This window comes from Harpia harpyja, chromosome 7 (genome assembly GCF_026419915.1).
Source record: "Harpia harpyja isolate bHarHar1 chromosome 7, bHarHar1 primary haplotype, whole genome shotgun sequence".
In the NCBI taxonomy this organism is placed as follows: Eukaryota; Metazoa; Chordata; class Aves; order Accipitriformes; family Accipitridae; genus Harpia; species Harpia harpyja.
The window spans coordinates 29272008-29285481 of NC_068946.1; the positions used below are offsets into that span (position 1 = coordinate 29272008).

Below are 13474 nucleotides of genomic sequence, written 5' to 3' on the forward strand. Positions count from 1 at the left end.
AAGGCAAACTTTGTATGTGGCTTGATTAACCATTTTGCTAGGAAAATATAATTAACTTCAGCTATTGTTCTGCTGAAAGAAAGAGGCAGCAGGAAACATCTGATGGAGTGTAGAACTTGTTTTTGCTTTCTGATCAAGAACATATTATAAATGTATTCTGCTGACAAAAAATATGAACCAAACCCCTTGGCTTTCTTAAAAGCTTCTATTTGAGCCTGTTTGTGTTTAGAATTCCCAAAAGGCCAACTTCTTGATACACTGTTTTTGAAAATTTTACCATTATTCATCAAACATTTCAGTTCACTGTTTTCATACTCAACTGTGTATATTTTATTGAAGTTCACTAAATTAATATAGATGATTAATGTTTACATACTACTACGTTTTAATCATTACTTACTAATACTTTTTAATCAATGTACAAGTGAAATGTTATTTGTCAGGGAGGTGCCATTTCAGCAGCAAATTAGAGGTAGTGACTTTTTTTAGTCAGCAAACTTAATTAATTTTTTAATAAGTTAATTTTTTTTAAGAAATACTAAGAACAGTGAATCAATTTAACAGCTCAGCAAGTACAGTTCCAGATTCTTGATTCTGAAGGGATCAGCGAGCCACTGACCACCAAGTACAATATTAATTTTAAGTAAAGATCTGCAACTTGTCTCTTCACAATTAGTTTGACAGTCATTCTCAAAAAAAAAAAAAAAAAAAAATCAAACTCAGCTTACTGAAAACAGAATGCTGAACTGCACCGAAAAGAAAGAGATACTGATCATGCTCACCTTCCTCTTTTTCAATGCTACCATCAAAGAAATAGATGTGCTGGGTAGTGATCTCCAGCCTGCCAGGTATCACATCAATTACTGTAATAAGTTCACAGTCTTCAGACAATATTAGCTTTTCTTTCTGACTTTGCTCATCCTTCTCATCCCTACAAAAATACCGCTAAGTGTTACGGGGTTGGGTAGATTATACAGTTGCTTAGGTACTTGGTAAGAGTACAGTTCAGAAAAAGGAATCAAATCTGAATGGCATTAAAAGCACAACATAAATGATTATATGATGCTACTTCCATCAGCAGTCTTGGATGTTTCAGATTAGACTCCCAAACATCATTTCATACCATCACTCTTCAGGCTTGATATTTCAGTCTCTGGCACAATGGACTTGAGTATAAAAGTATTTAAGTATAAAAACATGATGCTGCATTCCCCTTTCTTATTTAATTGCTAGGTGCTTAAATTCTCTGGCCCAGAGCAGACCTGAGTCCTGGTTCATGTCACTAAATTTATCTTCAGAAGTATTTGAAGTAATGGTTGCTCAGAAGTTGATAGATATGACACATCATAAGCAAGCATTTAATAACCTTCAAGGTACAAGAAAATGCATCAGTATCACTCAAAGAAGTGCCACACCTCTAGTGCACTTCAACAGCACAGACACGCATAGGTGCACGCAGAACATCTCATGTCCAGTTAACAGAGTGAAGCATTTGCTATCTCCCCCTGTCCCGCCACTCCCACTTTTTTTGTTTAAAGTCATACAAGAGACATGGAAAAAGCACGGCAGGCCTTCTCTCTGGAATGCTCTCAAACCCAGGGGACTCTCTAGCAGATTAATGCCAACCAAGCAAACATCTGTGCTATGCAGCTGATGGTATAGGGAATGGCCCTGGCACCTATGGACAAGAGCCGGTTCCAGTCTGGTCTATGCCCTTACAGGGCAGACTGTGTCTTGAGAATTATAGCCAATGTATGTAGTAGAAAAGCCTCAACAATTCTGTAGCTTCAGCTTCAGACCAACTGTGAGCAGTGAAACACTAACGAATCCTCACAAACATCTGCTCTGCCTTCTTTTCCCTAGGGGTCTTTATGTCTCTTTGTTGACAATGATAAATCCAACAGCAACTTTTCTGCTGTTCAGAACTACTACAAAGCCCTGGATTGGATTGTTAAGGCCAGACAAAGAAAGAAGGAAGCTTTGTATTCTAATCAACTCCTGAAGTTGTTTATCTCTCCTTATTCCTAGCACAGAAACAAATTTCAACTGTTCTATTCTGCTGTACTTACAAATTGGAACTGGCTGCTGTGTCTTCTTCTGGTAGTTCTAGAACATCATCTTCCAAGTCACTCACTTTCACCTGCTTCACCACCTCCAGAAGCAGAGACTCACTAGAGGGCTGCATCTGGTGCACACCTATCATAAATAGACATTTCAGCTCAGAAAATTTTTTGCTACAACACTTTTGGGAAGCTAAACTACTGAGTGTATCTCCTACTGTTGAATGTTGGTTTTAACTGAGTAATACACAACCAGACTTCTTAAATACTTTTGGAGGCAAGCAGAACACTAATAATACTCCCTGAACTACACTGAAATATATGTCAAATCATAACAGTATAAAGGGAAGACATAAACACATTAGAAAATTTTAAACTGAATTCTGATGTGGACGCTTCCAATAAAATATTTTGCAGTGTTCTGCCCAGACACTTTTAAAGTGATTCCAGATTTCATGGAAATACACTGCATTTGGTTTTTTGCTTACTTGGGTTTATAGGACTTATTTTTTTGGTTTGAGTCTTGATATCCAATACACCTAACTTAAAAAACAGTTTATACCACCAACTCAGCTGTTTGGCACACTTCTGAAAGAAAGTGCTTCATATCTACACATTTTAATCATAAGCTCTAACAAGTTTTAAACAAATACTCTCTGCTTACTCTGATCTCATTGTTTCCTTTTCTTGAAAAAATAATCTTTTGCAAGAAAGCTATGTGACTGCCTATTTTAAAACAAAGGAGTTCTTTAATTTTTTTTTTTTTTTGCAACAAAATACACATTTCAATGAAGAAGGGCAAATGTATTCTACCCAGTAGGAAGATGCTGTTTCAGGTCAAAGCACCACTCATGTTATACATTTTACTATAGAGGAAATGAAAAATCAAGATTTAAGTATCTACCATACACTGATTCTTAAATACAAAGACTACAGTGTGTATCTTTCTTCACTAAAGACTGAAGAATCCCAAGTGAAATACAAATACAAGTTCACCTAAATTATCTCTCAGGTCACTAGCATCCTGATGAGAGTTGAAGTTGTAATTCTGCACTAGTTTTAGTCTCATACGTGAAAAATTTTCCACATTTGAAAGTTTCCAGTGAATAGGATGCTGTTTCCTAGGAAAACAAGAATATTCATAAAAACAGTCAAAAGAAGGTAAAGACCTACGTGAATGAACTGGTTACAAAAGAGTACATATTTAGAAAAATACTGGTCATCCACCTGAACATTTTAAAACATAAAAGCAATAAACTACATTTTCATTCTAAATTTCATATTGCAGCTCTGATCATCCTAAACCACTTTGTAAACACTATTTATTTTCTACTGAAATACATCAAATTGTTTACACTTTCAGTTAATGACAATTAAAAGACAAAAAAAAAAAAATCTTCATCCAGAACTTCCCCAAAAGCTGAGAGGCAAAATGTATTCTTTTAAATTGAAATTAGCTTCATGCATAAAAACTCAATGTCTTTACTAACAAGTCTATTCTATTCTCTCTTTTCCAACAGAACCACTAATCCATAGGATCTTGCAAAAAGTTTTTGCAGTCACTTCATTGATAACTAATTTTTATTTGTCACTTGGCAAGAAAATCTAATATCCAGGTAACCAGCTCAGCATTATACTTCAAACTTTGCATTTTGATAATTAAATGCAGAAAACATTACAAAAGATGCATTCAATATTAACTTCACATCTCAAGAATAGTTATCAGAGTCAATTTGACAAGGTTCTAACCATGTGAAACAGTCAGTCATGTGAGCAAATTCCTTTTAAGTATCATATACGGTTTGATTTTAAAACTTCACTCTTACATTTCAGACCAAGGACCACGTTCAGAGAGCAAGTAAAGCTGGGCTGCTTTCCACTGTCTCAGGGTAGCTGTGTGTTGACTATTAAGTTGCTTTAGCATACTGTTGTACCGCAGATTTTCTTGCCGAGCCTTTCTGCTGAATGGTTCCACAAAATGCTCCTGAAAGACCATTAAAAAAAAAAAATCTAGCACTAATATAACTCTGACCTTTGAAAACACAGTTTTGTAGCTTGCAAGAATTCTCATAAATTAAGAAGGAACAAAAAAAGTTTAGCATTAAAAACTTCTGAAAATTTAAGGTAATGCTTATGAGAGAAATTTTAAAAAGCTCAGTACTGGAAGAAATGGCACCAAACTTCGACTTAAAAATGTGAAGAAAACATTATCAGTGCTGAATCCATATGAAAGCAATTTTTCATCATCAGAAAAGTAGTCAGTAATGGAAATCCCATTATAATAAGTAGGATTTTTCTTTAGATTCTGGTATTCTAGAATGTGACTTATTGTATTCTTCCTTTAGCTACTTGAATAAAAAAGACTTACTACAAGGATCCTTATTCAGAAGACAAAGGGAAAACAAGAGAAATGTAACTTAGCTATGATATTTGCTGTGATTACCAGTTAATTCTAACGCTTAAACTGAGTCTGGACCTTATACAGAAAGGTCAGTGCAGAAACAATTTTTCCACACATTAAATAGGAACTGTTCACTGTTTCAAATGTTTTCACTATATTGAATTAGGGTTAAAAAAACCAACCAAACAAAAAACCAAACCACACTGACTCATTTAATAATGGAGAAGAGGTTTTAATAATTCAAAACATAAATCAGAGTAAAAGAAAACGCAGCTTATAGCTGAGCATAATTCTAGGTTACTGTATTATGAGGAAGGCCTACTGTCCTGAAATAACTGTTTACAGATAGACTCTTAAATAGAAAGAATAGAATTAAAAAGCATATCCTACAAGTGTATATAGTCACACCACCCATAAAATGTTAAAACAATCAACCTGCCTGCAAGCACTTGAATTGGATCATCCTGGATTTCAGTTTCTCCATCTTTTAGAAGGCAACTCCTGAGATAGTTCTTCTAAGAGAAACTTGCACTCACTCAAAACCTTACCTGAAATTTAAGCTTACTTTCTCCTCTCTCCCGGTCTCGCCTATGCATGTTCACCATAAATGCTTCATAACAATCTTTCCAATAAAGTGCCATCTGCTCATGATCATGTCTGAATGAATTCTCTTCATATTGCTTCATATTTGGAATAATCTGGTTCCGACAAAACAAAAAGCACAATGTCATTTCTAAATGAGTTCCTCTGCTTTCACGGCTAAAAAGAGGGGGAAAATGATACAAGAAGAATCTACTACTTACATATTTGTCAATATAAATTTGCCACTCATCAGAGCTGCAGTATTCTTGAAAGTCCTCAAAGAAAGATGGGCTGCCATTGGTGGGAGGCAATGAAGGGAGATGCAGGTTCATGAAGAGAAGTTCATAAATCTTGGATACCAATGTCCGAACAAGGGGAATCAAAAATGAGTAAGTTTCTGTCTTCTCTTCAATTGATTTACTCAAGATGCCTTCCAGCTTCCCCAAGAGGTAGCATGCTTCAGGCTGGCTCTCAATTACTTTGGTCTGAAGGAGGGTGTTTAGTTTGGCTGCTGCCATAGCACAGACCTACACAAACAACAAAAAATGAATGCAATCCTCAAAATAGCAATTTTGAGCACCTATATTTTTAGCACAGGAGTATGTACATATTCTGGCTGCATCCAAGGTAGCCTGAAGGCGCACAGCATCAAACATGGGCACTGATCACTTATCCTGTGATGACCAAACCTGAGTCAGCTACAACCACAAAGTCACACAGCTGCATTAAGACAATCACATACCTATACTAAGGATCCTGGCTTTACTGCAGGGCTCATATTCCAGGCACAGCTCTGCTAACTTTGTTCCAGATGTTGATTTGCAGAACAGTCCAGGTTCATGTGCACTTAATGTATGTAAACCTGAAACCGCTAATAAATGTATTTTATGGTAGAAACGAAAAATCATGATCAGAATCACTATCTTACTGCCACTAGTGCCTACATAGTCCCATCTTCAAACAGCTTGCCCTCTACCTCTTTCTCATGCTCAGGAGGTGCACATTGGTAGGACTCTAAAGTGAATTTGCAAATGGTAAGAACCAATAAAACATCTTCCCTATAGAAGGATGCAGGACTGCCATCAGTCTGCTCACTGGTATGAGCAGCTCCCCTGTAAACCACAACAGTTACATCAAACATACACTTAAAACACAGTACCACTTGCAGGAATTCGCAACAAACCTGTAAGTTATCTTGTGCAATGAATCCAAGGAGCAACTGGACTTGCACCTGTGAAAGCCTGATTGCTTCTAGGCCAGCAGAGTACCAGACTGACAGGCTATCCATCAGAGTCACTAGCTCTTCCAAGAGCTATTGTAAAAACAGAAGATTTGCATGAAATAAAATTAACAACAGCTACTGCAGCTGGAGACACAATAATTTCAAAGAGCTGAAGAGGTGGCTGAGTTCACACTTCTAACTTACCCAAACCCAGAAAATTATCCCAGAACACTGCAGTTAAACCAGTAATTTGAAACAATTCCTGACTAAAAAAAAAAAAAAAAAAAAAAAAAAAAATCTATCTAGCCCAGTATGTTAACTCACATATCTCCCCTGCATAAAGCCCAAACCAGCATATAGCATATATGCTTATGTTTTTCCTGAAATTTAACTCCCGTAAATGCCACTTCTTTAGAAAAGTTAGAGACTCCACGAGCAAGATTACTATCATTGAAAAGACACTATTATTAATAGCACAGATACCAAACCAACTTGCAATTTCTGGGTTCAGTATATATACGATTTTATTTCATTCTTTTGCTTTGTATTTTAAATGATTTAAGTGTAACACTAGTACAATTTACCAGCAATAGCAATATGCACAGTGCCCTGAGAAGGAAAACAAGGCTTCTTTCATGAATATCTGATTTAGTGAAATGCTTGAAACTTCCTAACAACTATTAATGTCTTTTAAAAAATAAATTAAAAAAATAAATAATTAGGAGGTACTCCTTTCTGTCAGTATTCTGATACTAGAAGTCATACAAACCTTGTGAAAGGTAGGTATTCAGAAGGCAAATGGCACATTTCACTATCCAGACATGTTTGCTTAAAACTAATATACCTTGATACATTCCCTAATAAATTACACAAATATAAAATCATTCTTTTGTTAAGCTCCAGAATCACATGAATGCTTCTGTGGCAGACTGAAAGCTGTCCTGCCTAGAATATTACGGTGCTTTAAATTCTCCCCAGGCACAGTGGAAGATAATTTATGAAAGTATGGTTATGTTGAATTCAGAGTTGGTAATAAGCACAACTCTCATTGTTCCAAAGTTCAGATCTCATTTCTAATTAGATGTCACAAAAGCTAGATCACAACAGACGGCAAAGCTTTTACCAAGAGGAGACTTTAAAAACAAACAATTAAAAGCTTTAAGATTAAGCTATGTTTACTTACAAGCAGGCATTTTGGAGAACAGCTTAGGAATTACTGTGTTGATGACTCTTAACATTACACTTCCCCCCCACCCCCCCAACCCCCCCCAAAAAGTAGCCTTAAAAAAAACTTATTTTTTAAGGATTTATCATGATATAATGATGGTTTCCATAAAATACCTCTGCCTTTTAGCCTTGAAAAATGCAAAAGCAATGACAACTCAGACAGTGAAGGAAGCAAGACCACTGCCAGAAATTACATAAACATTGAGGCCAATTATGTGTGTCTACAACATATATGTCAACAAGGCAGGAGAAACAGCCAGGTGACAGAAAGCTTCTTTACCTTACTACTTACTGTGTCTGCTACTCATTTTCTTCCTCAGACCTCATGTTTCTGACTCTTAATACATAAAATTGAGCTATTTGCATATATATGCACAAAATAATGTTGAAACTCCAATATGGGTCAAAGCCCAGAAGTGACATTTCTCAGCTTGCAACTGAGAACAGCGTTTTGGCTGGTCTTTTATTCAGAACACACACAATGAGTCATACATGCTGATAAACGGTGCAAAATCTGCTTAGGCCACAACTGACATTGTTTCATTAGCTCCTACATCTTCTAAATATTTCTCCAGTCTGAAAAGACCTGGATTTTTAATAAAGAGTACCACTTAGAGGCCTATTTAATTTGCAGAGTTAACTATATTCCCTGTAGTAAGTATTCACACTTTTTTACTCATTAAGGGGCAATGTAATCCATTCCACTATGAACCCTTACTCTATAGTTTAAAAACCTATACCTAGAAGGGATGACAGTATCCAAGCCAACACCTTTTTCATTACTACTTCAGCCTATATACATTACTTCCATTATGCAGTTACTGTACCTTTTCTGTCCATAAATTTGAATTAACTAGTCCTTCTGCCTGCAGGAAATCTTGTACAATTAGCAAGAGCTTGAAGGCATTTTCAGCATGTGTAGGGAGAGCTTTTGAATCTCTGTTATCAGTAACTGACCATTCTAACATCTTCTCCAGCAAGCTGCATGGAAAACAAAATCCCAAAGTAATTATTACATGTTCTAAGTGTAAGTGGCTTTAAAAAAATCCAATTAGGTATTTAATTGAATCTCTTAATCTGCGGTGACATAACTGCCATCTTCTCGATAAGCCGATGAGGTAAAAGAGATTTTGAGAAGCTCATGAAGTCAGCGATACAGTTTCAAAATCTTACGGTCACATGACACTACTAAATAGTTAGTGGAATATACTTCTGACAGTATGTGAAGAAAGAGCAAAGAAAAGTACACCTTGTTGGAAAACACCCACCCCTTCCCAGCTTCATTAATGCCCCTTGCTTTCTCTGTTTTTCTCAAAAGGGATGAAAGAACCTGTCCTTGAACTGTACACTCACTTGAGTTTTATTTCATCAGAAGGTCGCAGCAACTCATTAGATATCCCCAGTTTGGTCAGTGCAGAAAACACCTGTCCTCTCTCAATCCAAGCATCATCATCAGATTTTTCAATGCCTTTCCACATTATACACAGTAAGATGTCTGTAAGTAACTGTATGAGTTCATTATCACCCCCCTACAAAAGAAGACAAATATTTACAGCCCTTCTACTTCAGAAAACCTTTGAAACATTTCTCTTTCATCACAGTCCCTATGCTTGCATGTTTCAGCATTTTTGAAAACTCTGAAGTCTAAAATCCAATTGCTAAATACATGAAAATGCAAATATAAGAGACTGTGGCTTGCTTGTATGGTGTAGTACATACTAACTTGACTTCTACATCATTATTTCAGCCTGACCTTTAGCTACCCTTGATTTTTTCCAAAGCAAGTCTGCTCCATGCTGCCTCTGGAAGATAAAGGATGTTGAAATATAGAAGGGAGGGTGGTGAGTTTGTAGAGGTTTTTCTTTGTTTATTTGTGGGGGATTTTTTGTTTTGTTTTTTTTGTTTGGTTTTTTGTTGGGGGGGGTGTTGGTTTTTTTTTTTTAATGTCAAAGCTATTCCAACTAGACAACCAAAAAAGAAGACGCATTAGAAAAGGAAGTACCCCTACCCACTATAAAAGAGCTATATTGTTTGCATTTCTGTTCAAAAATAGGAGGGGAAAAAAAAAAAAAGGACAACAATTATCCATCAGGGAGATGATTAAAACAAAAAAAAGGAATTGCAGACATTTGGAGAAATTAACCACATAAAGAGTGAATTACTTACTCCTTGGTTTTCCAATAAAGAAAGATCAGCGGTGAAGCCCACATCATTTATAACACCCAGCTCTTTGTCAGGCTGCCCAGAGAATGGTTTTATGTTCTCTATAGGTGACGGTGTGCTGGGCTGGCTATCTGTCATCTGATTCACAATGTCAGCCAATTCATAAGAGTCAACACTGGAGAGATCTAAACTCAAATGTGAAGGATTACTGTGCCACAATTCTTCTCGGTCCTCTGACCTAAAAGACATCTCTGCTGTGGATGCATCTTCCAGCGGCATAACAGAGAAATGGGCAGGGACATCCAGGGATTTGTTGTCTTCTAAACTCCACCGATCGAACAGACCATTAACAGATGCAAAGCTGACAGTTTTATCTCCCTCTGTCTTATCAGTTTGATGTTTCTGAAGCTCTTCAGCAGGACACTTTTTTTCCTCTTCCCTTGAGGAATCAGCTCTGTTCTCTTTAAAGCCAATCCGGACCTCTGAGTTTTCTTTCAGGAATAGTCTAATCAAAGTGTCCTGCCAACCCAGCTGCTGAGAAATCTGTTGTGCTGCATCCAATTGGGAATGCAAAAGGTGCAAAACCTAAGGATAGGAGAAGATATCCCATACCTACACATTAATTTTAGCTTGTAACTGCATTCATTCTAGCTTTTCAATTAGATGTTTTACAGTGTTACAACTTTTTTGCTTTTTTTTTTTTTTAGAACCTTGTAAAAGAGCCACAATTGGTTAATAATAAGCAAACAAGCCACAAAATCATTTTTCTCATTAGAAATATATATTTGAGGGGAAAAAAAAAAAGAAAAAAGAAAAAAATTCTCAGGAGTAGGGAAGAAAAGAAGCTATCAAAGCATATTGGTAAGTCCTCATATTTCAGCCACTCTTCTGCAACAATTCCTGCAAAAGCCAGTTATCACAACAAACAATCCTATTCAGCCACTAGACTACAAAAAAAGAAAATCTAGAACAGAAAATATGCTTGATTAGAAACTATTAAATAGATAAAATTAAGAAAGCTGTAGTATTAATAGCTTACCGATAGTGTACATTATCATTTCACTTTTTTCACTTTGAGAAATCGTAACAGACAATACAGTGCCTCACAGCTACATTCAGTACTACTAATTCCAGTGATATAAGCCAGAAAGAGCTCAGTATAGGAAAAAGTCACTGCTTCTTCCCTATCTCTTCCCTGCATCCACAACCACTCTTTTGAACCATAATATGTTCTATCAAAACAACATATTAAGAATACAAACAAAACTTTGATCATAGTCTTAAGCATCCTTTGAGAAAACTCGGTAATTCAAGGAGTCTACTATCTCTAACCTGTAGAAAATACAAGCTATTTAAGAATCATGATAGAGGCTTTACTTTTTATTTTGTTTTTTTAAAAGGACTTGAATACATTAAGTGACAGATAGGCTTCATTTTTAACATAAATCATTGCTAAAGAAGGCAGTAGCAACAAATACCACCGCTGTCTCTCAAATAAATAATTAAGATATCACACTGTACAGCTTATGGGTTTAAAGGACAACACTCCAGTTTTAAAGAAGACAACTTACCTTTCTACAGATAACCACTCTCACGTTTATATCTGATCTATGAGCCAGATGCACTACAGCTATGAGATCTTTATAATTCACAGCAGGATCTGTAGGGGAGAAAGAAAAAACAACACAAACAATATCATTCAAGAGAATGTAACAGCTAAATATTAAAAATTGCCTTGGAGGTCACCTCCGCATCCAGGGGTAGTAAAGGGAACGAACTTCAGGGAACTAAGAAAATGTTAGCTGAGACTAATGGGAACTTTGAATAGAACAGCTCTGTTTTTCCTGAGCAAAAAACCAAATATGTTTGCCTCTGAGCAGCAGGAGTTTGCTAATGGTAGACACAACACTTGCCATTTACCTGCATACAGAACTTGGTTAAGAAGGTTTTTAATAAGAGAAACAGCAACTGGTGATTCATTCAGAAGGAGCCCCAGTCCAGAGTATCCCACTTCTCTGAGTCTCATACGGTGCTTACTACGTTCATAAACTTTAGTACATTTCAGCATCTCTTCTACAATCTGCAAGAAAAAGTACACACAAATGCAAAATAAACACAAGGGAGCACCCAGACCTCTTAAACTTAATTGTGTATGATATAACATGCCAGTCCACTGGTTTTAAAGTTGACTTTGTAAGCCAACTCAAACAACACAGACTTTTTTTTTTTTTAAGATCCCAATACTTCACTTCAAGAGAACACTAATTCAATTGTGACTATGGTAGTAAACAATAACATCTAGCTAACAGAAGAGACAAGAAAAAATTAAAACTTGGATCATTAGTATCTTTGCAATTGCATACACTTCTGCAGTCAGATCATTGAAAAAATACAATTTTATGTTCAACTGATTAATTTAAGAACATGTAATTCAATTCATTACCTTGAATACAAGTTCTCTAAGCCTGTCAGAGTATCTTTGATGCAGTAACAGAGCATAAAGAATATCAGCATTCCCTGGTTCAAAAAGCAATAAAAAAAGCTGGTCTGGGGTTGGGCTGGAATGAAGTAGGCTGAAGAGAACATCCAGGATTCCACAGAGCTACAAAATTAAGACAACTAAATTAATCCACAGTTCATTCAGACTTCATGCTCTGTTTGGGGAAAATTTTCTTGGCTTTTAAATTTTACCCTTGCTTGTTACAAAATAGACATTTTGTCTGCTCAATATTACTGCATTTAAAATTAGATTTTTAATATATTCTTTCTATATATAGAACACCTTATCAAACTGTAATTAGAGCTACAAAGGAAGTTGAAGTTCTGTTGATGTCTACAAAATAGAAACCACATCATTACAACTTCTGATCAGTTGGAAGTCCAATTCATTTGGTTTTGTAAACCAAAAGAACTTTTCTAATGGCAGTATTGCACATCATGTGCTTTCTGCCCTCTTCAGGGGAAAAAAATAACCAGTAAAAATATGGCTGCCTGCACAACTCTTTGCCAAGTTCTTCTATAACCTGCCTCAGCTACATCTAAACAGAACCACGCATCAAGTAACACTTTGCTTGTAGTCTTTTTCTTTTTTGTTCCCCCCGCTTTTAATCACACAAGACACAAGCTTTCTGAACACCAAGAAGCAAAACCAAAACATGTATGGTTTAAAGTATTAATTTATGCCATATTGGATACCTGCTCCTCTTCACTGGTGGCAGCTATGTATCCTACGATGCTCTGTATTTCTTCATGTGTTCCACCTTTGCCCAGGAAATATTTGATTAGTCCATAGAGGGATGTCTGTATTGTTCTCAGGTCATCAAGAGCCAAATCACTGTCTTTACAGCCACTCCTATACACCAACAGACAGGAAAACCAACCTGGAGGAAGTTCTTTGTGACTCATTAATATCAATTTGATTGTGCTAGTTTTTTAATTTTTCATCTACTGATATCGTGGCACAAGCTATCAATTTTTACTGAAATAAGGCAACTGAATAGTAATCAGCAATAGTAGATCAGACTTACCAAGTCTATAAAAGCCCTGAAATGTAGACTTGTACTGAACTGGATAGAGGTCAGGATTTCAGGTTCCCCCCTCCCACCCTTTAAAATAAAGAGCAAGGTCTCTAGCCAATGTTCCTTAATGACATAACTATATTCATAAGCAGATATAAATCACCAAGACTGAAAGCTAAAATTTTAAATTCCTAAAAAAGTCCTACTTCAAATTCTACAAGGATATAAAAGAACTTAAAATGATAAACACCCTCTCCCTTCATAATGGTAATGATCTATGACTTAATTTGCATTGTTGATA

At 36.1% G+C, this 13474-nt stretch overlaps 1 protein-coding gene across 11 annotated transcripts in view; it reads right to left on the reverse strand.

The window, feature by feature from the left end:
• NBEAL1 (neurobeachin like 1) overlaps positions 1-13474 on the reverse strand; it is a 93860-nt gene that overhangs the window by 25040 nt on the left and 55346 nt on the right. For all 11 annotated transcript variants that reach the window (XR_008235863.1, XM_052791267.1, XM_052791266.1 and 8 more), the window contains 14 exons: positions 12851-13007; positions 12099-12257; positions 11576-11735; positions 11227-11315; positions 9659-10240; positions 8846-9021; positions 8320-8473; positions 6227-6355; positions 5265-5570; positions 5010-5159; positions 3887-4044; positions 3057-3181; positions 2070-2196; positions 783-931 (listed from right to left, as the gene is read on the reverse strand). Coding sequence is in view for 10 of the 11 variants with exons in the window: in XM_052791267.1 (XP_052647227.1) it covers positions 783-931; positions 2070-2196; positions 3057-3181; positions 3887-4044; positions 5010-5159; positions 5265-5570; positions 6227-6355; positions 8320-8473; positions 8846-9021; positions 9659-10240; positions 11227-11315; positions 11576-11735; positions 12099-12257; positions 12851-13007 (2621 nt within the window). In the remaining variant the exon portion in view is untranslated. The remainder of the gene's footprint in view (positions 1-782; positions 932-2069; positions 2197-3056; positions 3182-3886; positions 4045-5009; positions 5160-5264; positions 5571-6226; positions 6356-8319; positions 8474-8845; positions 9022-9658; positions 10241-11226; positions 11316-11575; positions 11736-12098; positions 12258-12850; positions 13008-13474) is intronic.